This window comes from Suncus etruscus, chromosome 9 (assembly GCF_024139225.1).
Source record: "Suncus etruscus isolate mSunEtr1 chromosome 9, mSunEtr1.pri.cur, whole genome shotgun sequence".
Taxonomy (NCBI): Eukaryota; Metazoa; Chordata; class Mammalia; order Eulipotyphla; family Soricidae; genus Suncus; species Suncus etruscus.
In genome coordinates this window covers 106,538,126-106,565,191 of record NC_064856.1, presented here as the reverse complement: position 1 = coordinate 106,565,191, position 27,066 = coordinate 106,538,126, and the positions used below count along the sequence as shown (strand labels likewise).

The window sequence follows — 27,066 nt, the reverse complement described above, 5'->3', positions numbered from 1 at the left end:
TTCTGGTTGAACTGAGAATTTTACGAAAAAAGATTTCAAAATACCGGTCTTTCAATAGTAATATATTACTTTGAGGCATTATATGGCTTTTGCTTTCTGGTTTCAACAGTCTGTTCCTCCATTCTAGTAACTGCACATATCCTCCTTGTTTGAGCGATTTTTCTTCATCAGCCACGAAATCTTCCTTTGATAAACAACATGGTACTGCAGGGGACTCATGTGCACTGGTTCAAGTTGATAATTTGATGAAAAGTAATATTACCAATTTTCTTTCTTTTTCCTGAGAAGGGGGTTGGGGCCACATCCAGTGGTATTTAGAAGTCATTCCTGGCTTTGTGCTCATTGATGAGATGGAGTATCAGGAGATTGAAGTGAGGCTGGCAGAATGCAAGGCAAGTGCATTAGCCCTTGTATTAACTCTCTGTCTCCTAATTTTCAGAGATTAATCTTCACTGAATGAAGAATTTGCACTGTCTTATTTATCCACTTTATGCATGTGTTCTGGAAGAAAACTGATGTTTTACTTTAAAAAAAAATGCAAGCAGATTGTTTCTTTGAACAGTATTTTTTCTTTTTAACTTCTTTCTTCCCTTTTGGCTTTTCTTTTGTGAGTTGTTAAAGTGCATTCTTTTTCTATGAAATGCTTGACTTTCATTCCTTTTCAATAATCTAGGGAGTAAAAAAAGTTAGTATGTTTAAAAGTATGTAGTATGTTACTAGAAACTCAAACCAAATATTTGCAGTCAAAATTTCAATGTTTTTTCTAAAATATGCAAAATGATTTCTTATAATAGAGTCAAACATGAATTATTATTAATGATCATAATTTTTTATTTTAGTCTTTTGATGTTTGGGCCACACTTAGCAGTGCTCAGGGGCTACTTGACTGTGTTCTGAAATTACTCCTGGCGGGCTCAAGGAACCAGATAGGATGCTGGGGATTGAACCAAGGTCAGCTGTGTGCAAGGCAAATGCCTACTCGCTGTGCCTATCACTCTGCCCCCAATTATATTTTGTATTTATTTTGTTTTTTTGGGCCACACCCAGTGGCACTCAGGGTTTACTCCTGGCTCTATGCTCAGAAGTTTTTCCTGGCATGCTCAGGGGACAAGATGGGATGCTGGGGATTGAACCTGGGTTGGCTGGGTGCTAGGCAAACACCCCACCTGCTGTGCTATTGCTCCATGGCCCCATTTTATTTATTTTTGGGGTCACATCGGCAGCATTCAGGGATGCCGGGAATCGAACCAAGGTTCATCCTGTGTTGGCCACGTGCAAGGCAAACACCCTACCACTGTGCTATCGCTCCAAGGGTCCCCATTTTAAATAAAAATGATTGGGATGAAGAAATAATTCAGCGGGTAAGAAACTTGCTTGGCAAGTCAGCCCTGCCAGGCGAGATCCCTGAGCACAGAGTCAGGAGTAAGCCTTCAGCACAGCTGAGTATGGCTCAAGAACAGAAACCAGGGGGCTGGAGTGATAGCACAGTGGTTGGGGTTTGCCTTGTATGCTGCTGGACGAACCCAGGTTCGATTCCCGGCATCCCATATGGTCCCCTGAGTCTGCCAGGAGTGATTACTGAATGCAGAGCAAGAGAAACTACCGAGTACTGCAAGGTGTGGCCCCAAAACAAAAAAATACAAAACCCAAACAGAATGTACATTGAAACAATATTTGGCTATGGTGGGCTAAGCTTGTTATGGCTTTTACATTTTTCTTCAAATGTAGTTTATTTGAATGTGAAAATGAGAGGAATCTATTTTCATGTCTTGTGGATATGTGGATACTGCACTAATTCAGGGACATCTCCAAGTTTCAATTTTAGTCCATCGTAAAGGAAAGAAAAATGAACATTTGTTTGCTACTGAGAAGATGGAATGATTTGACAAGCTGGTATCTTTTTCACTTACCGAAGTCCTTTGGCCATTCAGTTCTTCCTCATGTTCTGAAGCAGGGTCCACTTCTTGTATCAGCAGCGGCCCAATCCACAAGCCTTTAGACACTAAAGGTGGCCTTGGTATCCAATACACAGAACAAGAGCTGTGGAGAGGTGCTTCTCCAGAGGGCTGAATGATTGTCGCAAGAGTGTCGGCGACTGAGGGCCTCGGGACCTGTGCCCCGCTCCGAGGTGCCCACATATCTGTAGCAGACCAGCTGTCTTATGTATCTGCAAGATGAGGGTTTTCTAACAGTGCAGGATCTTCAGAAGTTAGGGCAGACAAGGGACCACTATGGCAATGAGAATTGGAAATGATCACTATGGACAAGATGTGGGCGTTGAAAGGAGGGAAAGTGATAGGCATGATGCCCTTTCAGTAACAATATTGCAAACCACAGTATATATAAAAAAAGACACAGACATGCAGAGAGGGGAGAGAGAGAGAGAGAGAGAGAGAGAGAGAGAAGAGAGAGAAGAGAGAGAGAGAGAAGAGAGGGAAAGAGAGAGAGAGGGAGAGAGGGAGAGAAGGAAATGTTTGCTCCAGAGTCAGACAAGGGGAAGGGTGAGAAGGAAACTGGGGACATTAGTAGGGGGTACCATGCACTGGTGAGGGTAGTATACACTGTATGCCTGAAACTCAATCATGAACAACTTTTTAATCACAGTGTTTAAATAAAGTAATTAATTAAAAAAAAGTGCAGGGCCGGGGTGGAAACCCTGTTGACTTGTTTCTTTTTTATTTATTTATTTATTTTTTGGTTTTTGGATCACACTCAGCGTCACTCAGGGGCTACTCCTGACTCTGCACTCAGAAATCACCCCTGGCAGGCTTAGGGGACCATAAGGGATACTGGAAATCAGGTCCGTCATGGGTCTGCTGTGTGCAAGGCAAATACCCTACCGCTGTGCTATATCTCTGGCTTCTGCTGGCTTGTTTCGAAAAAGCAAAAATATGGCTTATAGAAATGTGTGTTGTTGGAATTTTGTAAAACACATTTAGGAACAAACACACAAACATACACAGACCATCTGAAAGAGCTCCCAATCCTATTTTAGGAACTCTCACTTACAGACACCACGGTACAGTCAGTAAGATGACAAGCAGCTACAGATGTGTGATCAATAGAGCAAAAATAGATTCTTAGCAGTGGGAACATCAGAATTCCCAGAGATTCCCTTCAATTCATCTGCCTGGCTTCTCTAGTAGTTTTGAGGAAAGAGATCTAGGATATGTTTATTTGGAAAAAGCTCCCTAAGTAATATCCTAATCCACCTTCCAGAAAAACAGTTCAAACCTAAAAAGGCCTACCTTGAGCTAACAGATTCTATTGGTTTCTAAACTCCCAGACCACATTCAAATTGGATTTTTTTCAAATATGGCTTTAGGTAAGGGGATTTTTATTTGGGATTTGGAAATATGCAACAAGAAAATCATTAACTCACAATATATAGGATTAATTCAAGCTCTTATTTTTTTTTTTAATTTTTTTTGGGGCACACTGGGCAAGTGCTCAGGGGTTACTTATGGCTCTGCACTGAGAAATTACTCCTGGAAGGCTTGGGAGACTGTTGAATTAAATATTAATTATAGAGTCCTTGATGGTTATGGAGTGGATAGGGGAGCCTTTCTTGGCCTGCCCAGCGCACCTGCAGCTTCTTTGGCCTGGCGGGTCTGAAGGTTCAAGATAACGGCGAGAAAATTACCCACAGCAGTCATGAAGTTTTAGGGGACAAGGTTTTATTACAAGGCCCTAGCCACCATGTGTGGCTTCTAAGCTAACCAGCCTCTCTCCACATGCAACCGTCTCTCATCTCTCCATCTTGCCTCTTTCTTCTGAGGCTTCTTGCAGAATCTCTCTCTGCTGAGGCTCTTTCACCCCTCAGGTAACCCCTTTGTTACCTTCCATAAACCCCTCCCAGAAGTGGACTGATCTGACCATCAGGTTAGATTAGCATTTTGCCCTGGGAGGGTTAATATTTCCCCTTCTGTATTTCTGTATAAACATTCCTGTAATTTTGTTTAGGGAAGTTTAATGAAAGGAACTAGGATGTTTCAGCATAAAAGTGCTTGGTTAAATAGCATTAAGAATTTTATTTTGTTTTTGTTTTTTTTTTTTTTGGGTCACTCCCGGCAGTGCTCAGGGGCTACTCCTGGCTGTCTGCTCAGAAACAGCTCCTGGCAGGCAGAGGGGACCATATGGGACACCGGGATTCGAACCAACCACCTTTGGTCCTAGATAGGCTGCTTGCAAGGCAAACGCCGCCGTGCTATCTCTCCGGGCCCAGCATTAAGAATTTTAAACTAGGGGCTGGAGAGATAGCACAGCGGTGTTTGCCTTGCAAGCAGTCGATCCAGGACCTAAGGTGGTTGGTTCGAATCCCGGTGTCCCATATGGTCCCCCGTGCCTGCCAGGAGCTATTTCTGAGCAGACAGCCAGGAGTAACCCCTGAGCACCCTGAGTAACCCCTGAGCTGGGTGTAACCCAAAAACTAAAAAAAAAAAAAAAAAAAAAAAGAATTTTAAACTAGGGGCCGGGAAGGTGGCGCTAGAGGTAAGGTGTCTGCCTTGCAAGCGCTAGCACGGAGGACAGACAGCAGTTCATCCCATATGGTCCCCCCAAGCCAGGGGCGATTTCTGAGCGCATAGCCAGGAGTAACCCCTGAGCGTCAAACAGGTGTGGCCCAAAAACAAAAACAAAAACAAAAAAAAAAGAATTTTAAACTACAGGTGTATTTTGCAGAAAAGTTCTGTTTATGGAAAAGGCTGATATTTTAATTACACTTTAGACTTTTGGCTTTTGGGAATATTAGGGTTCCCGCCCTTGGCTGGTGGAAGTCAGGAAAAACAAAGGATAATTTTGCTTTTGCTTTTTAAGGAAGGGGCAGATGTTACCCCTCCCCAGGCCAAATGCTAATCTTACCTGATGGTCAGGCCCACCCACTATTGGGAGGGTCTGTGGAGGTTGATTAGAGGGGCCTGGGGGAGGGATAAAGAGAGATTTAGGAGGAGATTCAGCAAAGTGTCAACAGGAGACAGCACAGAGAAAGGGGTGACAGGATAGATGCAGGGCAGCTGAAGGAGGCTGCTTAAAAGGTTAGCTAAGAAGCCATGTGAGATATGCATATGGTGGTTAGGGCCTTATAATAAAGCTGCTTGTCTCCTAAAATCTACTGTTATCCTGTTATCCTGAACCCCTCAGACCTGCCAGGCCAAAGAAGCTGCAGGTGCCGGGCAGGCTGAGAAAGGCCTCAACCAACCATCCATCCACCATCATCCACCACCACCAAGGACTATTATTCATTTAATTAATTGATCAGGAGACCATCTGGGATGCTGGGGATCGAACCCAGGTCATGCAAGGCAAGTGCCTTACCTTCTGTGTAATTGCTTTAGCCCCCAAATTATTAGGATTAATATTAATATTAATGCTAGAATCAATTACTTATTAGGATTAATTCAGTCTCTTAAAAGTTGGAACTGATTTCTGTGCTTGATTTCAGAATGCTTAAAGAGACTCTTTGGGGAAATGCCAGAACTTGTTTAGATCAAGGTAACAAACTGATCCAGAAACAGTCAGATAAGGGGCCTGAATGTGAGGAGGGCACTATCCTTGTACAGGACCAATCTGGGTTCGATTCCTGGCATCATCTATGGTTCCCCCCCCCCCCCATGTACCGCCAGAAGCCCTGAATATCACCATATATGGCCCCCTTACCACCCCCCCAAATCAAAGCAGACAGAAAAGCAGCAATTGGACCTTACATCTGCACCAAGCATTATTCTATTAAATTATGTTGGAGTAGAAACTCTGTTAGCCTGATGTGTGTTATATTATTCATGGGGGAAATAAAGACTTATAAGAATTTTGTAAGATTTTTAAGAATTATAAAGAGAAATTTTTCTTTTTTCTTTTGACTACACCCAGAGGTGCTCAGGCCTTACGCCTGGTTTTGCATTCAAGAATCACTCCGGGGGCCAGAGCGGTGGTGCTAGAGGTAAGGAATCTGCCTTGCAAGTGCTAGCCTAGTATGGACCTCGGTTTGATTCTGTGGTGTCCCATATGGTCCCCCCAAGCCAGGAGTGATTTCTGAGTGCATAGCCAGGAGTAGCCCCTGAGCATCAACGGGTGTGCCCCCCCCCCAAAAAAAAAACAAACAAAAAGAATCACTCCTGGTGGGACTTGGGAACCATATGGGATGCTGGGGATCGAACCTGGTTTTTGGGCCACACCCGGTGATGCTCAGGGATTACTCCTGGCTGTGTGCTCAGAAATTGTTCCTGGCTCAGGGGACCATATGGGACTCTGGGTATCGAACCGAGGCCCATTCTGGATCCTGCATGAAAGGCAAATGCTCGCGCTATCGCTCTGGCCACTGGGGATTGAACCTGGGTTGGCTGCATGCAAAACAAATGCCTTCCCAGCTGTCATATAGCTCTGGTGTCTGTTTTTCCCTTATTTAAACTGTGTGAAATGACTTTGTATAAAAAACAAACCAAACAGCAGGCTTATTTGAGAAATCTACACAATCTAAATCTGTCAAACTTTCTTCATACTTGGGTGACTTCCAGCAACGTGGGCTACAGCTGACTTACGTCTCGCAGTCTTCTTTCTGATTCCTTTTCTCTTTTTCCAGGTGTCTTAAGTTTCTCTCTGTCACCAGGTGTTCTTTCGAAATCCGTGGAATCCCCATGGATGCCGCAAATTGTGCAGCACCTTGGTCAGTTAGGAAGCAATGAGGCGTCTGGAGCCAGGAAAAAAAAATGGAAGGAACATGATTAGTGTGTTTGTCGTTTAAAAATTTATTTTTATATTTTAGGTCACCCCTATCAGTGCTCAGTGCTTACTTTTGGCTCTGTGCACAAAGATCACTTCTGGCGATGTTCAGTGAACAGTATGGGGTTCCAGGGATTGAACCTGGGACAGCAATGTACTTAGTAAGTGCCTTGTGTCCTTTCTCTCCTGCCCCAAACTTGGTTAGATTTTATTTTATTTATTTTTTTTAAATTTTTGGGTCATATCAGGTGGTGCTCAGGGATGACTCCTTGCTCTGTCTCAGGAATTACTCCTGGTGGTGCTTGGGAGAACCATATAGGATGCCAGGGAGCAAACCCAGGTCAGCCCCAGTTATATTTTATTTTTTATTTTTTAATTATTATTATTTTTTTTGCAACACCCAGCAGTGCTCAGGGGTTACTCCTGGCTCTATGTTCAGAAGTCAATCCTGGCAGGCTCGGGGGACCATATAGGATGCCAGGAATAGAATCCGGGTCCATCTCCGGTTGGTTGCTTGCAAGGCAAACACCCTGTCGTTGTGCTACCGCTTCAGCCCCAGATTTTATTTTTTAATTAAAAATCCTTTTTTTTTTTTAATTTGGGTTTTGGGTTACACTCAAAAAGTGGTGCTCAGGAGTTACTCCTAGCTCTGCACTTGGAAATCACTTCTGGCAAGCATTGGAGACCATCTGGGATACTGGGATTTGTACTACTGTCCGTCCTGGATTGGCTGCAATCAAGGCAAACACACTCTGCTGCTGTGCTATCTCTCCGGCCCCTTAATTGAAAATATTTTTTTGTTGTTCCTGTTGCTTTTTGGGGGTAACTTGCTATGGTCATGGCCTACCTCTGGCTCTGTGCTACTGTTCATTCCTGGTAGTGCTTAGGGGACCATTTATGGTGAGGATCGAACCTGAGTCGGCCTTATAGAAAGCAAGTACCTTTTCCTACTGTTCTATCTCTCTGGCCTAAAAGAATTACCCCCCCCCCACCTTATTTTCTTTGGTTATGGTTATTGAAAACAAGGAAGGTGGAGATGTTACCCCTCCTCAACTTCCTGTCTCTATCACCTGGAAGGCGAGACCCTACCACAGCTGGGAGGGGTCTTGGTTGGTAACAAAGGGGTTACCTCAGGGGAGGAGATGGAGATGCAGAAGATCAGAGGGGAGATGGATGCAGAGAGGCTGTTTAGCTTAGAGACCGTGTGAGGAATATGCACATGGTGGTTAGGGCCTTGTAATAAAGTTGGATTTCTCCTGAAACTAACTCTGACTGCCTTTCTTCGCCATCACCCTGATACCTACAGAACTACCAGAGGTCATAGGGGCTGCAGGCACCAGGCTGGGCCGCAAATGGCCTTACTACCCATCCATCCTCATCACTAGTACTCATTAATAAACAATACAACATGGGCCAGACCCAGCAATGTTCAGATATTACCTATAGTTCTGTGGTTATGAGTCACTCTTGGTGGGGACTTGGGGGACCACATGTAGTGCCAGAGAATGAAGCCAGGCCAGGCTTATTTATACTCAGGGCTTCCTCCTGATTATGCCCAGGGATCATTCCTGGTGGAACGTAGGGAGAATACACGTGGTGCTGGGGACTAAACTGGGGTTTGCTACATGCAAGGCAAGTGCCTTAACCCTGTAAGGACCAAGGCCCCCTAGGTTCAATCACTTACCCCAGTCAAGTAGTTCTTCCTGAGACATAGAGAGTTAATTCAGAATTAAACCAGAGCTGGTGCCCTCCAGGAATAAGGAACTAGGGAGTTGAGTGAGCTTGGAATGTTCTATCTGATAAAAACTCCCTTGACAAACAAAGGCTCCCTTGACAACCAAAGTTTGAATCAGAGTATCCCTTGACAGCCAGGGTTCGAGTCAGAAGATCCCTTGACAACCAAGGTTTGAATTGGAGTATCTCTGGACAACCAAAGTTGAGCCAGAAAAATAAGTGACATCTATACAATGAAATAATTGTACTGTCACTGCTTGTGAATTCTATATAAACTGCTTGAAGGTCCTGCTCGGGGTCCTGGCCAACAATCCCTTAGTTGGATGAGGTGGGACCTTGGCTAGCTGATTAAACTTCCCTTTTGCATCTTGCATGATCAGAGGCGGTCTCTGACTCTCAGCGCTGTTTCGAGTATCAACTCGAACCCTAACGACCCTGTACTGTCCCTAATTAGTCATATTATACCATCTTATACCATTAACCGAGTAAAAATCCTGGTTTATTTTGGAAAAAGAAAAAAAACAACACTTTCTCTTCTGTTGCATAGTTTTACAAGAGTTATCTCAAGTTGAGTTTCCTCCTGTTCAGACCCCAGAGCAAAGCAGAAAAGACGACCTTTAGCCACTTGTACCTTTTCCATCACGAGCCTGGCAAGTTTGATGGGATTTGCGATGCAGCGTACGGCAGACACAGCTCCGGCCGACAGGTCTTTCCCATCCATGATACTAGCATCCATTTCAACATCGCCATACGTGTTCAACACAGAGCCACAACCTACAACCCATACCAGAGTTGAAAATCAAGAAGGAAGCATTTATTTTATTTTATATTTTTAGGCCACATTTGAAGTTCTCAGAAAGGTTACCCTGGTTCTGCACCCCTGGTGGGGCTCAGGGGACCCATTGAGGATGCCTGAGATTGAACCTGGATCAGCCACATGCAAAGCAACTGCCCTACCTACAGTTACCTCTCCAGTCCCAAGAAAGAAGAATAAAGAAATGGCTTATTTCCTCTAACAAATTAGTTCATCTGCTATTATTTTGCCTAAAAACATTTTGGTGGAAGTGGGGGGGGGGAAGCACCAGGTAGTGCTCAGGGCTTACTCTTGGCTCAGTGCTCTTGGATCCCTTCAAGTAGGTTTGGGGTGCCATGGATTGAACATATGCAAGGCAAGCACCTTACCCACTATAATATCTCTCTAGCCCCTCTCTAGAAACATTTTAATTTATTATTATTATTATTATTATTTGCTTGTTTTTTGTTTTTGGGTCACACCTGGTGGAGCTCAGGGGTTATTTTTGGCTCTGCACTCAGAAATCACTTCTGGCATGTAGGGTTCTGGCTCCAGGTCCCCCAAAGAGGCCGATGCAAGGGTAGGTAAGGGTCTCTTCCAGCTTGTGGCCTCCAAGCCAGACTCGGGAGAGAGGAAAGACTGTGAGCCACAGACCACTCACAGGGAAGCATTGTCAGAGCAATAGACTTTGTTTATTGAAGATAGGGACAAGGATTTTAAGAGTAAACTTTAGGTGGGAAGCAGAATATGAGTAATACAGTTTAGACATTACAGCAACTTGATGGTATGCAGAGACAACAGTCATAAGGTACATGACATCATTGATTTGGATGTATGCAAAGATAGCAGTTACAATGCCTATGCATCATTCAATCAGGAAGCATGTAAAGATAGCATAGGAATGCCATGGCATCATTAAATCAGGAAGCATGTAAAGATAGTGTAGCAATGCCCAGGGCATCATTAAATCAGGAAGTATGCAAAGATAGCGGTTGCAATGCTTGTGGCACTATTTTTTTTTTTTTGGTTTTTGGGCCACACCCTGTGACGCTCAGGGGTTACTCCTGGCTATGCGCTCAGAAGTTGCTCCTGGCTTCTTGTGGGACCATATGGGACGCCGGGGGATCGAACCGCGGTCCGTCCTAGGCTAGCGCAGGCAAGGCAGGCACCTTACCTCCAGCGCCACCGCCCGGCCCCTTGTGGCACTATTAACCTAGACAGGTTGTTTGACCTGGATGACTTTTTCCTGCACTCAACACAGCAGGGATACAAGTCTCTCTAAACAGAGACTTTATTTTATATTCAAGGCCAGCTTACAGAAATCTTCTTATTTCCAGGCCTCTCTCCCCAGTTTTTAAGAACCGAGTGAGTTATGCAGGAAGAGCTGGGAGCCTATGGGGTTTGTGTCTGTCTTAGGTTGTCCTGGTGACACCTAAAAGATGTCCCCAAATCTTACCTGTCATTGACTACCAAACCAGCCTATAGGTCATGGGTTTCTGCTAACATAACATACGCTGCAGCCTCTCTGTTTCCAGTTTGTACTGTTAACTCATTTACTACATTAGCAAGCATTGCAACTGTGTGAAAATGGCTCTTTTTTTTTTTTTTTTTTGGTTTTTGGGCCACACCCGGTAACGCTCAGGGGTTACTCCTGGCTATGCGCTCAGAAGTTGCTCCTGGCTTGGGGGACCATATGGGACGCCGGGGGATCGAACCGCGGTCCGTCTCCTAGGCTAGCGCAGGTAAGGCAGGCACCTTACCTCCAGCGCCACCGCCCGGCCTCTCTTTTCTTTTTTTTTTTTTTTTTTTGAAAATGGCTCTTAATCATGGCCACCAGATGATTTAAAATGCAAAGTTCAAAAGTAATAATAATTAAAAAAATTAATGATCCTGCCAATGCAGATAAAAGGGTAGTAAGCCAGGGGGACCAGGCCTTGTCATGCAGGGGGACCATATGGGATGCCAGGATTGAACCATTGTCCATCCTGGATCAGCTTTGTGAAAGGCAAACACCCTACCATTGTGCTATCTCTCCAGCCCTATTATTGTTTTTGTTTTTTTGTTTTTTGTTTTTGATTTTTCGGCCACACTCGCTTGATGCTTAGGGATTACTCCTGGCTAAGTCCTCAGAAATTGCCCCTGGCTTGGGGGGGACCATATGGGACACTGGGGGATAGAACCGTGGTCCTTCCTTGGCTAGCGCTTGCAAGGCAGACACCTTACCTCTAGCGCCACCTCACCAGCCCCTATTTTTTTTTTATAGCTGCAAAAGATAAGTTTATTTTTATAACATAGTCTGTAGCATTATACAAATATATTTATTTAAATCATACAATTGTTATAATTATATGTTTAGGCATTATGATAATTATAGATTATATGTCTATTTGTGATTATACATGAAAGTTACTACAATGAATCTTACGGTAAGACCTCTAAAATATCTAGCTTAAAGTTTTTCTACAAGTGTCCTGTGTCCATCTGTTTGTCAGCATGTCTTTTTTAAACTGTCTAGGATCTGAGAAGCTATTATCCAGCAGCTTGACATCATAGTGATTATTTCTCAGGGTGCTAGATGTCAATATTTAATACCAAGAGGTATTTTTTATTTTGGTATTTTACTACCATAAAAGCTGTTTATCCCTAAAATCCAAAGAGTTTTCAATTAGATAAGATTTTTCTTCCCTCCTTGATGATAATCACACTTCACACCACAGGAATTTTTTCTTCTAAATGAGAGAAGTAATGGTAAGGAAATAAATTCTTTTTTTTTTAATGCATAATTTTTTTTTATTTAAACACCTTGATTACATACATGATTGTGTTTGGGTTTCAGTCATAAAAGGAACACCACCCATCACCAGTGCAACATTCCCATCACCCAAGTCCCAAATCTCCCTCCTCCCCACCCAACCCCCACCTGTACCCTAAACAGGCTCTACATTTCCCTCATACATTCTCAATATTAGGACAGTTCAAAATGTAGTTATTTCTCTAACTAAACTCATCACTCTTTGTGGTGAGCTTCCTGAGGTGAGCTGGAACTTCCAGCTCTTTTCTCTTTTGTGTCTGAAAATTATTATTACAAGGGTGTCTTTCATTTTTCTTAAAACCCATAGATGAGTGAGACCATTCTGCGTTTTTCTCTCTCTCTCTGACTTATTTCACTCAGCATAATAGATTCCATGTACATCCATGTATAGGAAAATTTCATGACTTCATCTCTCCTGACAGCTGCATAATATTCCATTGTGTATATGTACCACAGTTTCTTTAGCCATTCGTCTGTTGAAGGGCATCTTGGTTGTTTCCAGAGTCTTGCTATGGTAAATAGAGCTGCAATGAATATAGGTGTAAGGAAGGGGTTTTTGTATTGTATTTTTGTGTTCCTAGGGTATATTCCTAGGAGTGGTATAGCTGGATCATATGGGAGCTCGATTTCCAGTTTTTGGAGGAATCTCCATATCGCTTTCCATAAAGGTTGAACTAGACAGCATTCCCACCAGCAGTGGATAAGAGTTCCTTTCTCTCCACATCCCCGCCAACACTGTTTATTCTCATTCTTTGTGATGTGTGCCATTCTCTGGGGTGTGAGGTGGTATCTCATCGTTGTTTTGATTTGCATCTCCCTGATGATTAGTGATGTGGAACATTTTTTCATGTGTCTTTTGGCCATGCGTATTTCTTCTTTGTCAAAGTGTCTGTTCATTTCTTCTCCCCATTTTTTGATGGGGTTAGATGTTTTTTTCTTGTAAAGTTCTGTCAGTGCCTTGTATATTTTGGAGATTAGCCCCTTATCTGATGGGTATTGGGTGAATAGTTTCTCCCACTCAGTGGGTGGCTCTTGTATCCTGGGCACTATTTCCTTTGAGGTGCAGAAGCTTCTCAGCTTAATATATTCCCATCTGTTAATCTCTGCTTTCACTTGCTTGGAGAGTGCAGTTTCCTCCTTGAAGATGCCTGTAATGTCCTGTAGTGTTTTGCCTATGTGCTGTTCTATATATCTTATGGTTTTGGGGCTGATATCGAGGTCTTTAATCCATTTGGATTTTACCTTTGTACATGATGTTAGCTGGGGGTCTAAGTTTAATTTTTTGCAAGTGGCTATCCAATTGTGCCAACACCACTTGTAGAAGAGGCTTTCCCTGCTCCATTTAGGATTTCCTGCACCTTTATCAAAAATTAGATGGTTGTATGTCTGGGGAACATTTTCTGAGTATTCAAGCCTATTCCACTGATCTGAGGACCTATCCTTATTCCAATACCATGCTGTTTTGATAACTGTTGCTTTGTAGTACAGTTTAAAAGTTGGGAAAAGTAATTCCTCCCATATTCTTTTTCCCAATGATTGCTTTAGCTATTCGAGGGTGTTTATTGTTCCAAATGAATTTCAAGAGTGTCTGATCCACTTCTTTGAAGAATGTCATGGGTATCTTTAGAGGGATGGCATTAAATCTGTATAATGCCTTGGGGAGTATTGACATTTTGATGATGTTAATCCTGCCAATCCATGAGCAATTATTGTGTTGTTGTTGATATTATTTTTCAGATTTGTCAACAGTTGTATTAAATATTTTGCTGGCCCCTCATTCGGTGCATATATGTTTAGGAGAGTGAATTCTTCCTGCTCTACGTACCCCTTGATTAATATAAAATGTCCGTCTTTGTCCCTTACAACCTTCCTGAGTATAAAGTTTGCATTATCTGATATTAGTATGGCCACTCCAGCTTTTTTATGGGTGTTGTTTGCTTGGATAACTTTTCTCCAGCCTTTTATTTTGAGTCTATGTTTGTTCTGACTATTCAGGTGCGTTTCTTGTAGGCAGCAGAAGGTTGGATTGAGTTTTTTTTGATCCATTTAGCCACTCTGTGTCTCTTAACTGGTGCATTTAGTCCATTGACGTTGAGAGAAAGAATTGTCCTGGGATTTAACGCCATCTTTATTTCAAAATTTGGTGTGTCATTTGGGTAGTCTTGTCTTAGATTAGGTCTTTCAGTTTTTCTCTTAAGACTGGTTTTGTGTCTGTGAAGTTTCTGAGCTGTTTTTTTGTCTGTGAAACCATGTATTCTTCCATCAAACCGGAAAGTGAGTTTTGCTGGGTATAGAATTCTGGGTGAAGCATTCATTTCATTCAGTCTTGTCACAATATCCCACCACTGCTTTCTGGCATTGAGCGTTTCTGGTGACAGGTCTGCTGTAAATCTCAGGGAAGCTTGCTTGAACATGATTTCCCCTTTTGATATTGCTGTTTTCAGAATTCTGTCTCTATCTGTGGGATTTGTCATTGTGACTAGGATGTGTCTTTGGGTGGTTTTTCTGGGGTCTCTTTTGGTTGGTACTCTTCGGGCATGCAGGATTTGATCACATATATTCTTTAGCTCTGGAAGTTTCTCTTTAATGATGTTCTTGACCATTGATTCTTCCTGGAAATTTTCTTCCTGGGTCTCTGGGACTCCAATGATTCTTAAGTTGTTTCTGTTGATCTTATCATAGACTTCTATTTTCGTCTGTTCCCATTCTTTGACTAATTTTTCCATTGTCTGCTCATTTGCTTTAAGTTTTTTGTCCAATCTCTCCTGCTGTATGGAATTGTTATGTATCTCATCTTCCACAGCACCAAGTCTATTCTCAACTTCTGATACCCTGTCCCAGAGCTTATCCATTTTGTCATTCACTTCGTTTACTGACTTTTTCAGTCCTGTTAGTTGACATGTTATTTCAGTTTGGAGTTTTGTCATTTCTGCCTTCATATTTTCTTGGTTCTTATTAGTGTTCTGTTCAACTCGATGCATGGTTTCTTGGAGTCTGTTGAGCACCTTCCATATTGCTAGTCTAAAGTCCTTATCTGAGAGGTTGATTAGTTGTTCAGTCATTATCTGGTCCTCAGAATTGTCATCTTCATTCTCTATGTCTGATGCTGGCCTGCGTTGTTTCCCCATTGTCACACTTGTATTGTGGGTTTTTCTACGTGTTGTGGTGGTATTCATTGTCTATATGATGTAGGCAGCACACTCCTCTGGCTCCTCCCTTTCTGGATGGGCTGACTTGCCTCTAAGGGAGGGGAGTCCTCCGTGGATGAAGCCTCACACTGGGTCAAATCTTAGGCCCGAGCATGCAACAGAGAAGACAGTCCAGAGAGAAATGTTTGCTTCTGTGATATAGCGCCGTTCTTAGTGTGATTTTTCCTTCTTGTTGCAATGGAGTTCTTTCCTTAGAAAGAGTGCACGGCCGCGTAGCGAAGCGGAGCTGCCGTGCTCCTCTGAGCCTCTTTTTGCCCCACTCGCAAGAGTTTCACGCAAGAGGACAGTAGACAGACATAGACAGGTCACACTCACAGTCTTTCACAGCTGAGCCCCACTGGGCCAGTGTACTTTCGCGGATTTTCCCCGCCTGGTGTCACACACAGGGAGCCAGCTTTTGCAAAGGTTAGCCGGTTTTTATGCTCTGAAGTCCCTCCCTGAAAATGGCGTCTGGGCGAGCGAGGTTTCTGGAGGCTCTTTTTGCCCCACTCGCAAGAGTTTCACGCAAGAGGACAGTAGACAGACATAGACAGGTCACACTCACAGTCTTTCACAGCTGAGCCCCACTGGGCCGGTGTACTTTCGCGGATTTTCCCCGCCTGGTGTCACACACAGGGAGCCAGCTTTTGCAAAGGTTAGCCGGTTTTTATGCTCTGAAGTCCCTCCCTGAAAATGGCGTCTGGGCGAGCGAGGTTTCTGGAGGCTCTTTTTGCCCCACTCGCAAGAGTTTCACGCAAGAGGACAGTAGACAGACATAGACAGGTCACACTCACAGTCTTTCACAGCTGAGCCCCACTGGGCCGGTGTACTTTCGCGGATTTTCCCCACCTGGTGTCACACACAGGGAGCCAGCTTTTGCAAAGGTTAGCCGGTTTTTATGCTCTCCCCTATTTTTTTTTTTAAGAACATTTTTTTGTTTTTATTTTTGGGCCACACTTGGCAGTGCTCAGGGGTTACTCCTTGCTCAAAGCTCAGAAATTACTCTTGGCAGGTTTGGGGGACCTTATGGGATGCTGGAGATCAGATCCAGGCTGGCCATATGCAAGGCAAATGCCCTACTGGCAGTGTTATCTTTCTGATCTCAGAACATTTTTAGAAACACAAATTGGATTGAACAAAATGGGATTTTTGAGGATTTGGGAATTTGGACTCACGCCCAGCAGTGTCTATCTGGTTATTTCTGGCTCTTTACTCAGGAGTGAGCCCTAATGGTGCTCTGGAGATTGTGTGTTGCTGGATCAGCCATATGCAACACAAGTACCTTAAATCCTGTACTTTCTCTCTGGCTCCTTTAAATGTTTTTTTTTTAATTTTTCAAAATTTATTATTATTTTATATAAGACCTTTCTGATCTGACACAAGACTTACTTTTCCAGCTTCAGGTCTTCTTGGCAACACTGAGAAAAACTTTAGGTTTCCATGAATATGAGCACTAGATACCCTCATTAACTTGTGCTTTGATATGCTTCATCTTTCTCTAACTCTTTGTCTACTGTGTCATTATTCTAACTTAATGAATCTCTCTTTGCTTCTGTGTAAAATGAGAGAGGAAGGGCTCAAACAATAGTATAGCAGCAGGTAGGGCATTTGCCTTGCATGCTGCTGACCCAGGTTTGATGCCTGGTTCTCCATATGGTTCCTTGATACAGCCAAAGGTCATTGCTGAGTGCAGAGCCCCTGAGCATTGCTGGGTCCAAGTCCCCCAATATGGCGGGAAGAGAGAGAAAGGATCAAAGTTCAAGAATAGTAAAAGGACTATACACTTATCCAGTGTCTGACAATGTAAATTCAAGAAATATCTGATAGCTGGGCCAGAGTGATAGCACAGTGGTAAGGCATTTGCCTTGCATTTAGCCAACACAGGATGGACACTGGTTCGAATCCCAGCATCCCATATGGTCCCTGAGCCTGTCAGGAGTGATTTCTGAGCACAGAGCCAGGAGTAACCCCTGAGCACGCCACTAGGTGTGACCTAAAAAAGCCAAAACAACAACAACAACGAAACAAAAAAGAAATATCTGATATTTAATAAGAAATCACCAGGGATGGAGGGAGCCCATCCTTGACATCCTCGAGGCCGAGTTTGATCCCTGATCACACCACATTAAGACTCACTAGATTTAAGAATTGAGTCATCAAGTCTACACCTTGGGGTTGAGAGTTTCTAGAACTGTCTTAGCCCCAAACTCTGCTTGGTTTGTCCCTATTTATAACAACAACATAACAAAACCCCAAACCACTACCAGAAAACAGAAAAATAGGGCTCACAATGAGAAAAAGAAATGAACATACAGTTACTAGATTCAGAAATGACATGACAAGATTTGTAGAGGAAAATGTTAAAATAGTTCTCATAAGTATATTCCATTTTGGAGGAAAAAATACAAGAACCCAAAGTGTAAAATCACCCCACGTGCCATATTTCCAACCCCAGGTGAATGGATCTGAATCAGGGTCCCACATGAAGTGATCCAAATCAGGCTGAAGGTGAAACACATATAGTCTGGCAGTCTTCAACTTTGTATCTCCCACAAGCTGCTGTTTTTGTTTTTGTTTGTTTGTTTTTGGGTCACACCCAGCAGTGTTTAGGGGTTACTCCTGGCTCTATGCTCAGAAATGGCTCCTGGCAGCCTCGGGGGACTATATGGGATGCTGGGATTCAAACCACTGTCCTTCAGCATGCAAGGCAAACACCCTACCTCCATGCTATCTCTCTGGCTCCCCAGAACTGTTTTTATTGAGTACAGAAACCATCCATAGGTGGGACTGTAAAAACAAAGTAAGGAAATATAGCTCAGGTTATCCTGAGCCAGTCCCACCCAGGTTTACAAGTAAGACAATCTTTTTTTTTGGAGGGGGGCATAAATCCAAGTTGTAAAGAAACATACAAAGGAATCAGGGATGATCTTTGTTTCAGGTAAAATAAGATGTAACCTAACACCAAAGAGTACTTTTTTTTTTTTCGGGCCACACCCGTTTGATGCTCAGGGGTTACTCCTGGCTAAGTGCTCAGAAATTGCCCCTGGCTTGGGGGGACCATATGGGATGCCGGGGGATGGAACCGTGGTTGCGATCTTTCCTTGGCTAGCGCTTGCAAGGCAGACACCTTACCTCTAGCGCCACCTCGCCGGCCCCAGCAAAGAGTACTTTAATGAAAAAGAAAATAAAGCCTGAAACAAAAAGACACACACACTTAGAATTAACACCAGGATTAGACAACGAAGCAGAAAAAATTAGTGAACTGGAGGAAGCCATGCTAAGTGAAGTGAGCAAAGAAGAAAAAAGCAAAAAGCCAGAGATCTCATTCAGAGGCAGCTGTATGAAGGAAGGGTTTAGGCAACCCCAATGGAAATGAACATTGAGAAGTGATTAGCAGGACTGGGAACTGGAGGCTGGTTCGGGGCTGGTGGACTAGTGGAAGTGGTGGTGGAAGAGGTGGGTGGGAAAGGAGAGGTGGCAGAGGTGACAGGGCAGAGGGAACTTCAAACACTGCAGGAGGGATTGGTGCAGTGTCCTGGGTACTTAAAATAATGATTCCAAACTATGGCTAAACTGCAATACCTCAATAAAAACCAAACAAGAAAACTAGTAGAAATTAGAGTAGACAAATTACAATTACCATAAAAGGCTCTTGATTCTGTTATTAGTAGAAACAGCATGAAGATCTAAACATCACCAACCAACTCAGAGCTGTATAGGATTTTTCTGTCTTTTTGTTTTTGGGTCACACCCGGCAGCGCTCAGGGGTTACTCCTGCTCTACGCTCAGAAATCGCCCCTGGCAGGCACGGGGGACCACATAGGATGCTGAGATTCGAACCACTGTCCTTCTGCATGCAAGGCAAACGCCTTACTGCTGTGCTATCTTTTCAGCCCCAAGATTTTTCTGTCTTTTAATAGAGAACACTCACATTTTTTTTTAAAGAATACTCATTTTTTAAGTGGCCAAGAAAAACCACATTTTGGGCCACACACAAATTTCACAAGGGGCTGGAGTGATAGCACAGTGGGTAGGGTGTTTGCCTTCCATGCCGCCAACCTGGGTTCTATCCCCGGCATCCCATATGGTCCCCCGAGCCTGCCAGGAGTGATTTCTTTTCTTCTTTTTTTTTGGGGGGGGGAAGGCCACACCTGGCGGCACTCAGGGATTTCTGGCTCTCTGCTCAGAAATTGCTCCTGGCAGGCATGGAGGAGCATATGGGATGCTGGGATTCAAACCACCATTGGCCATGGGTTGGCCATTTGCAAGGCGAAAAAGGCCTACCACTGTGTTATCTCTCCAGCCTTCAGGAGTGATTTCTGAATGTAGAGCCAGGAGTAACCTGAGTGCAATGGTATGGCCCTAAAAAACAATACCCATGCCAAACCAAACAAATTTCATAAAGATGAAAAGCATGGAAATCCCACAAAATATATGCTCTTATGGTGATATTTAAAAAACAGTAAGAGCTATTCGAAAATCCACAGTCATGGTAATGTAAGCATTGTTCAGCTACATATAGCCCAAGGAATTGAGCCACTCAAAGGAGAAACATGAAACATATTTTATTCAGTTTTACTTATTCTGGCCTCCTCATCACTGCCTAAGGTCCTAGAGGCCACTATAGGCCAATTCTCAGCCTGGTGATTGCTGCTATGATATAAGACTTTAGTATCACTTGCTACTCTCTATTCCATTCTGTTTTTCTGTCATGGACAAGAGGACAGATAATGATACATGAATAGATTAATGCAACGGATCTGAGAGCCCAGAAACACATAGAAATTAGTTAACTGATCATTGACAAAGGATTCAGGGTACTGAGATTTTAATTTCTTTTTTCTTTTTCCTATTTTGGCCATACCCAATGCCACTCAGGGGTAACTCGTGGCTCTGAGCTTAGAGATCACTTCTGGCAGGCTCAGGGGTCCATATGGAATGCCGGGGATTGGACCTGGGCCCATCCTGGGTAGGCTGCATGCAAGGCAAATGCTCTACCGCTGTGCTATCGCTACGACCCTACGTTTAGAACTCTTGACATTTCCTAAACTATAAGAGCAGAGGTGGGTGTCTTTGTCTGACAACTTGGGATTTTGCCTTCAACCTCAGAAACGGTGTGGGAGCCATCTGGGTGAAATGAGTGGTTTATATCCTCTATAAAAGTGAATTCAAGGGCCAGAGTGATAGCACAGTGGTAGGGAGTTTGCCTTGCATGCGGCTGACCCAGGGTGTTGTATATGTAAATATTTTAGGGGATAATTATGTTACTGACCCTAACCTGATCGGTGATTGTGCCCTACCCTAGGGTGTGACCTGGCATTCTGCCCCCCCCTAGGGTGGTACCTAATTCTACTTCCACCATTGGGTGGTATCTGGTCCCCCATTGGGTGGTACCTGATTCTGGGGGATAAAAACAAGGGTCTGTGGAAGGCGAGGGGCTTTTGGCTGGAACTGAGGCTGAGACTTTGGACTTCAGTCTTGTCCTCCGAATAAAGCTAATATTTCCACAAGCCTGACTGTCTGCGAGCTGTTTACCCACCGTTTCACCTTAGAACCATCAGCTAGACAGGGTGGCAGACACGTGCTCCGAGCTGGAAGAGAAAGGCCTCATCCTCCATCCCTCCATCAGTCAACCTCTTCAAGGGCTGACTTGCAACACCAGGGTAGACTTTGGTTTGATCCCCTGGTGTCCCATATAGGTCCCCCAAGCCAGGAGGGATTTCTGAGTGCATAGCCAGGAGTAACCCCTTAGTGTCACAAGGTTTGGCCCCCAAACCAAAAAGAACCCCTCCCCCAAAAAATACCTCAAAATAACTCAAACTGGATCTCAGACCTATTTGCAAAATATTAATCTCTTAAAAGAGAATCCTGAAGAAAATGTAGATGACTTTGGGCTTGGCTTCTTAGCTATAATACTACAGACATAAAGCCAGCAAGAAAAATAATGGTTATACTAGATTTCATTAAACACACACACCAAACCATATCAAGCCAAACCAAAACCTTGTCTGTGAAAGACATTTTTATGAGACAAAACAGATAAACCCACAAGCTGGGAGAAAAGGATCTGTAAACGTTATAATAATGGGCTGTTATCCAAAGGCACAAAGAACTCTGAAGATTAATCAACTATAAGAAAAAAAACTTGTATCAAAGACTCTGATACTTCACCAGAGAAGAGAAACACCCTGAATAAGTGGATAAAAACATCCCACAAAACAACTGTGTTTTCACAAACTAGCAATGAACAGTGGCAACTGAAAAATGAAAAAAAAAAAAAAGCATTTATAGTAGCATGAAAGTATTGAAATAGGTAAAAAAAAATCTAGCAATATATTGATGGCAAAGACAAAATCTAGCAATATATTGATGACAAAAACAAAACAAAACAAAACAAAGAAAGAGACTGGAATAGCCAAAATAATACAAAGAATAGTTAGAAGTTCTGACTGCCTGATTTTTGTTTGGGTTTGTTTTTGGGTCATACTTGGCTGTGCTCAGGGGGATCACCCTTAGTAGGACTCAGTGTTACTATGTTGGGAGTCAACCCGTGTCGAATGCACACAAGGCAAGTGGCTCTAGCCACTGTACTATCTCTCCATCTTCTATAAGATTTTAAGACAATATAAAATAGCAGTAATCAAAATAGTAGAACACCAGTGTGAAAGGTCCAGAGAAACACAAGAGTACAGGAATAAGCCCAGAGGTTGCATACTGGGTAGGCACTTGCCTTGCACATGGTTGACCCAGTTTTGATCCCCAACATCCCATATGGTCCCCTGAAAACCACCAGGAATAATTCCTGAGTCTAAAGCCAGAAGTTACCCTGAGTGTCACCTCAAGCAAAACAAAGTAAACCTAGTAATATAAATTCATTTTTTTAGGGTCATGTTCAGGGCTTACTTCATGCTCTGCACTCAGGGTTCACTCCTGACAGTGTTTGGGGACCTTAAGGGGTGCCAAGGATTGAAGTGGGTTGCCTGCACGCAAGACAAACACCTTAGCTGCCATACTATCTCTCTGGCCCCTCAGACAACGATGAAAGACAATTCCAAAGAGAAAGGATTTTTGCAATCACGAAGGCTTGAACAATTATGCAAAATGGAACACATAATCTCAGACCACATTTTAAAAACATTAAATATATGGTCGACCTAAAAAACAAAATTAGAAACTTTATAGACAGCACAAGCAAAAATGTTTGTGACTTGGGGTTTGGCAAATTTTTCCTTTTGTTTTTGGCATCAACAATGCCAAACAATGCCAGGCACCAAGTGGCATTTGGGGGATTAGGGAGTGCCAGGGATTGAAGCCAGGTTCCTACATGCCAAGTATATACTCTAGTAAAAATAATTATTATGTATATGAAATATATGTATATTTATAAATATGGGTCACACCTGGCATAATTACTCTTAGCTTAGAGCTCCTGGAACCATTAAGTACTTAGGAATCAACTTGGGGCACCATTGTATAAAGGCTTTGCTTCAGTCCTTTGGCTCTCTCCAGGCCCCCAATTTCATCTTTACTTTTTTATTAGTTTCTTTTCTTTTCTTTTTTTTTTTATGGGTCACATCCAGCAGTGCTCAGGAATTACTTCTTGGCTCTATGCTCAGAAATTGCTCCTGGAAGGCTTGGGGGGACCATATGGAATGCTGGGATTCGAACCACCATCCTTCTGCATGCAAGACAAATGCCATACCTCCATGCTATCTATCCAGCCCCCTGCTTTTTATTTCATTAAAGCTCTGTGGCTACTCCTAACTCAGTGCTCTGGGGTCACTCCTAGCAGTGTATCCAGGGGAAGTGCTGGGGAATAGAATAGGGTGGTGGTGGGGAAGAAAGTGGGAAGCAAAACTCCAGCCTATTAAGTCTTCTCTCTGGTGGCTTAGATATACCCTCAAAGCTGATGGGTGCCATGGACACTGAGAAAGGGGGCATTTATTTTGGGGGATGGAGGGAGGAAAGGAGGAAGGGAGGAAGGGAGAGGGAGAGAGGGAGGGAGGGAGGGAGGGGGAGAGAGAGAGAGGAGAGAGAGAGAGAGGAGAGAGAGAGAGAGAGAGAGAGAGAGAGAGAGAGAGAGAGAGAGAGAGAGAGAGAGAGAGAGAGAGAGAGAGAGATATGAGCCGGGCTCGGTGGGGACACTGAGAAAGGTGGTTTTTATTTTGGAGACAGTGAGAGAGAGGGAGAGAGAGGGAGAGAGAGAGGAGAGAGAGAGAGATGAGCAGGGCTTGGTGGGGACACTGAGAAAGGTGGTTTTTATTTTGGAGACAGAGAGAGGGAGGGAGAGAGAGAGAGCGAGTGAGAGTGAGATAGAGGAGAGGGAGGGGAGAGAATGAGAGAGAAGAGAGAAAAAGTGACATAGAGGAGAGAGTGAGTGAGAAAGAAGAGAGGGAGAGAAGAGAAAAAAGTGAGATAGAGGAGAGAGTGAGAGAGAAAGAAGAGAAGGAAGAGAGAGAAGAGAGGGGAAAAAGAGGGGAGAGAGAGGAGAGCAAGAGAGAGACAGGAGAGAGAGACAGGGGAGAGAGAGAGAGGAGAGAGAGAGAGTGTGAGACAGAGGAGAGGGGAGAGAGTGAGAGAGAAGAGAGAAAAAGTGACATAGAGGAGAGTGAGTGAGAAAGAAGAGAGGGAGAGAAAAAAGTGAGAGAGGAGAGAGTGAGAAAGAAGGAAGAGGGAGAGAGAAGAAAGGGGAGAAAAAGAGGGGAGAGAGAGGAGAGAGAGCGAGAGCAAGAGAGAGACCGGAGAGAGAGACAGGGGAGAGAGAGAGAGAGCGAGAGAGAGAGAGAGAGCGAGCGAGAGAGAGAGAGAGAGAGAGAGCGAGAGAGAGAGAGAGAGAGAGAGAGAGAGAGAGAGAGAGAGAGAGAGAGGAGAGAGAGAGAGAGAGAGAGAGACAGGAGAGAGACAGGGGGGATATGCTCCCCCAACTCCCGCCCGCGCCCCCGCATCCTCGCCGCGCCCACCTGCGTTGAACTCGGGGTCGTTCTCCAGGACCACGACGGCCCCTTCCACGGCGTCCACGGCGCTGCCGCCGTTCTTGAGGATGCAGTAGCCGGCGGTGGCGGCCCGCACCACGCCCTGGCACACGCGCTCCCGCCGGTCCCGGGAGATGTTGCTGGCCCCGCCGCCGTGCACCACCACCACCAGCGGGGCCCCGGCGGGCTGGGCGCAGGAGGGCCGGTGCGCCATGGCAGGGGGGGCTCCGGGCTGCGGCGCGGGGACGGGGTGGGGGCGAGGTCAGCGACGCCCCGATCTTGCAGGGTCGCTGAGCAGACCAGCTAAGCAAAGGTCCTGGGATCGGGGACCCGTTGGGGCGCAGAGCTTTACGGGTCCACACAGCCCCCCCGCAACCCCGCGATCTCCAGCGCCCAGAGCCTGGGACAACGGTCCTGCAGCAGGGTTCGAGAAGGACCCGGACCCCAGACCCGCCTTCCCGCCGTCGGGCCTCAGTTTCCCCGGAGACACCCCAACTTGTCAAGAGACCCAAACCGGGGTGCCTGTCATCAGCGCCCTCCCATCGCGATCACCCTGCGGGGCTGCTGGGGTTCTGCCTCCCGCGGGGCCCTCGACTTACGGGGCACGCCGCGGGAGGTGGGCGCCGGGGCGTCAGGCGGGGTGGGGGGCACCCCAGCCCTGCTCGATGCAGCCCGTCGGCGGCGACGCGGCTCTGCAAACCGCTGGGCTGGATGGAGAACGCGGCTGTCAACGGCTCTGCGCCTGCGCTCTAGAGGGGACCGCGGGCCGGAGGGTCGGACCGTAAAGCACCGATGAGCGGCGCCCGCACAATTCTCCCATCTCTGCCTGGGGTGGGGTGGGGTGGGGTCCCCTCTCAGACCCCGCTTGCAAGTCTTGAGGGATGGTCCAGCTAAGAAACTTTTTTAGTTTTTTAAAACTTTATTAATCAACTCATTAATCAATCAATTTATTAGTAAATGAATTAATTCATCAATCAATACATCAATTCTCCCATCTCTGCCTGGGGTGGGGTGGGGTGGGGTCCCCCCTCAGACCCCGCTCGCAAGTCTTGAGGGATGGTCCAGCTAAGAAACTTTTTTAGTTTTTTAAAACTTTATTAATCAACTCATTAATCAGTCAATCAATCAATCAATCAATTTATTAGTAAATGAATTAATTCATCAATCAATACATCAATCATCAAATTAATTTATCAATACATAATAAACCACGAAATTAAATTATTATATCAATCGATTAATAAATAGAACACCAATCAATCATTAAACAAATCAATCAATAATTTAACATTTTATTAATCAATTAATTTATTAACACACCAATTAATTTATTGGAATTTTATTTATTTCCAGTTGTTAAAGTTTTTCTTCTGCGTCCCTTTGGAGTTCACATCTAATATCAGAGTCTTGTGGTCAGCCTGCAAACTTTCTATCTTCTTGATTTTATGGAGGTATGTTTTATGTGCCAGCATATGGTTTATCTTGGAGAATGACCCAGGTACCTTGGAGAAGAATGCGTATCCAGGTTTCTGGGGGATTTATTTACTTATTGGGTTTTGAGCCACACCCAGTGGCCACTCAGAGGTCCCTCCTGGCTTCTGCACTCAGAAATTGCCCCTGGCAGGCAATGATGATCCTGCGGGGGAATCATATGGGATACCAGGAATCGAAACAGGCCCCTCCTGAGTAGTCTGTATGCAAGGCAAATGTCCCACTGCTGTGCTATCTCTCTGTTCCCCCCCCCCCCCCCAAAAAAAAGAAACTTTGCAGTGGAGAAGACGGGAAATTCATTTCTCTTATTTTGTTCACTTTGGGACTTTGGGAGCTGGGTGATGGTTGGGAAGCGAGGTGCCAACTGCAAGGCCAGTTGCAAGCCTAGAAATGTTTCATGTTTCACGAATTTTCTAGTTATTCATTTACCTTCAGATGGCTCTTGTTTTTAGCTGGCAAAGAACATAAATTAAACTGTAAAAATGTCATCGTCTGATTGTGTGTCACTGGGTTGACAAGTCTGAATTCCTTTATGCATCCTTTTAAAATGCAAGATCCCAACTTAAAAATCGTTTAACTTCAAGTATCTTGATTTTTTCTTTTCTTTTGTTTTGGCTGGGGGACACACTTGTCGGTGTTTAGGGGTTCCTCCTATCTCTGCACTGAGGTGGGCTCTGGGGAATTATATGGGATGCTGGGGATTGAACCCAGGTCGGTTACATGCAAGGCAAGCGCCCTATCTGCTGTACTATCGCTTCTGCCTCAGCCCAAGTTCTTTCTTAAGTACCCTTTCCTCCTCAGAGGCCATGGAGATGGGGGCCAGAAGGTATCACATAGGACTACAGAGATTTCATTTACTTTCTGATTATTCTGACATAGCTTCACACTTGCCAATTGTAACTCACAAAATCTCCCTTACTCAACTCTGGAGGGCCTTTCTGTACTTGCCTGTTTATGTGAAATAGTAAACCATGAAATTTTAATTTTGAAACATCTTCCCACCTCTTGGATTTGTGTGTTGCACTAACATGGTGACTTATCTGTAGTCATTTTGGATCCAAGCCTATATTTCCTCCACCTCTGAAGGAACCACTGGTGAATTCAGTTTGACAGGCAGAACACAGATCACAGAAAAACTCAATAGCAGGCAAGGCAAGCTTATGAAAATAAACCCACTTTTGGCAAAAATGTGCCCTAGATTTCTAGAAAGGGTTCAGAGTCTCTACAACAGCCCAAATGCCACACTCTCCACCCTCCAACAGAAATGGCCCACCTCTGTGACTTCCAAGTCATCAACTTTGTTTTAGATCTATAAATCCCAGACCTTATGGCTGCCTATGGCCGCAGGGCACCTTCATATTT

At 44.4% G+C, this 27,066-nt stretch overlaps 1 protein-coding gene across 1 annotated transcript in view; it reads right to left on the bottom strand.

Moving 5' to 3' along the window:
* Nucleotides 1-24,432, bottom strand: part of ASRGL1 (asparaginase and isoaspartyl peptidase 1) — a 37,589-nt gene extending 13,157 nt beyond the window's left edge. Inside the window, exons 1-3 of the mRNA XM_049779752.1 lie at nucleotides 24,202-24,432; nucleotides 9,080-9,222; nucleotides 6,534-6,682 (exon numbers count right to left, since the gene is read on the bottom strand). Coding sequence (XP_049635709.1) covers nucleotides 6,534-6,682; nucleotides 9,080-9,222; nucleotides 24,202-24,427 — 518 coding nt within the window. The 5' untranslated portion in view covers nucleotides 24,428-24,432. The remainder of the gene's footprint in view (nucleotides 1-6,533; nucleotides 6,683-9,079; nucleotides 9,223-24,201) is intronic.
* Nucleotides 24,433-27,066: the final 2,634 nt, after the last annotated feature.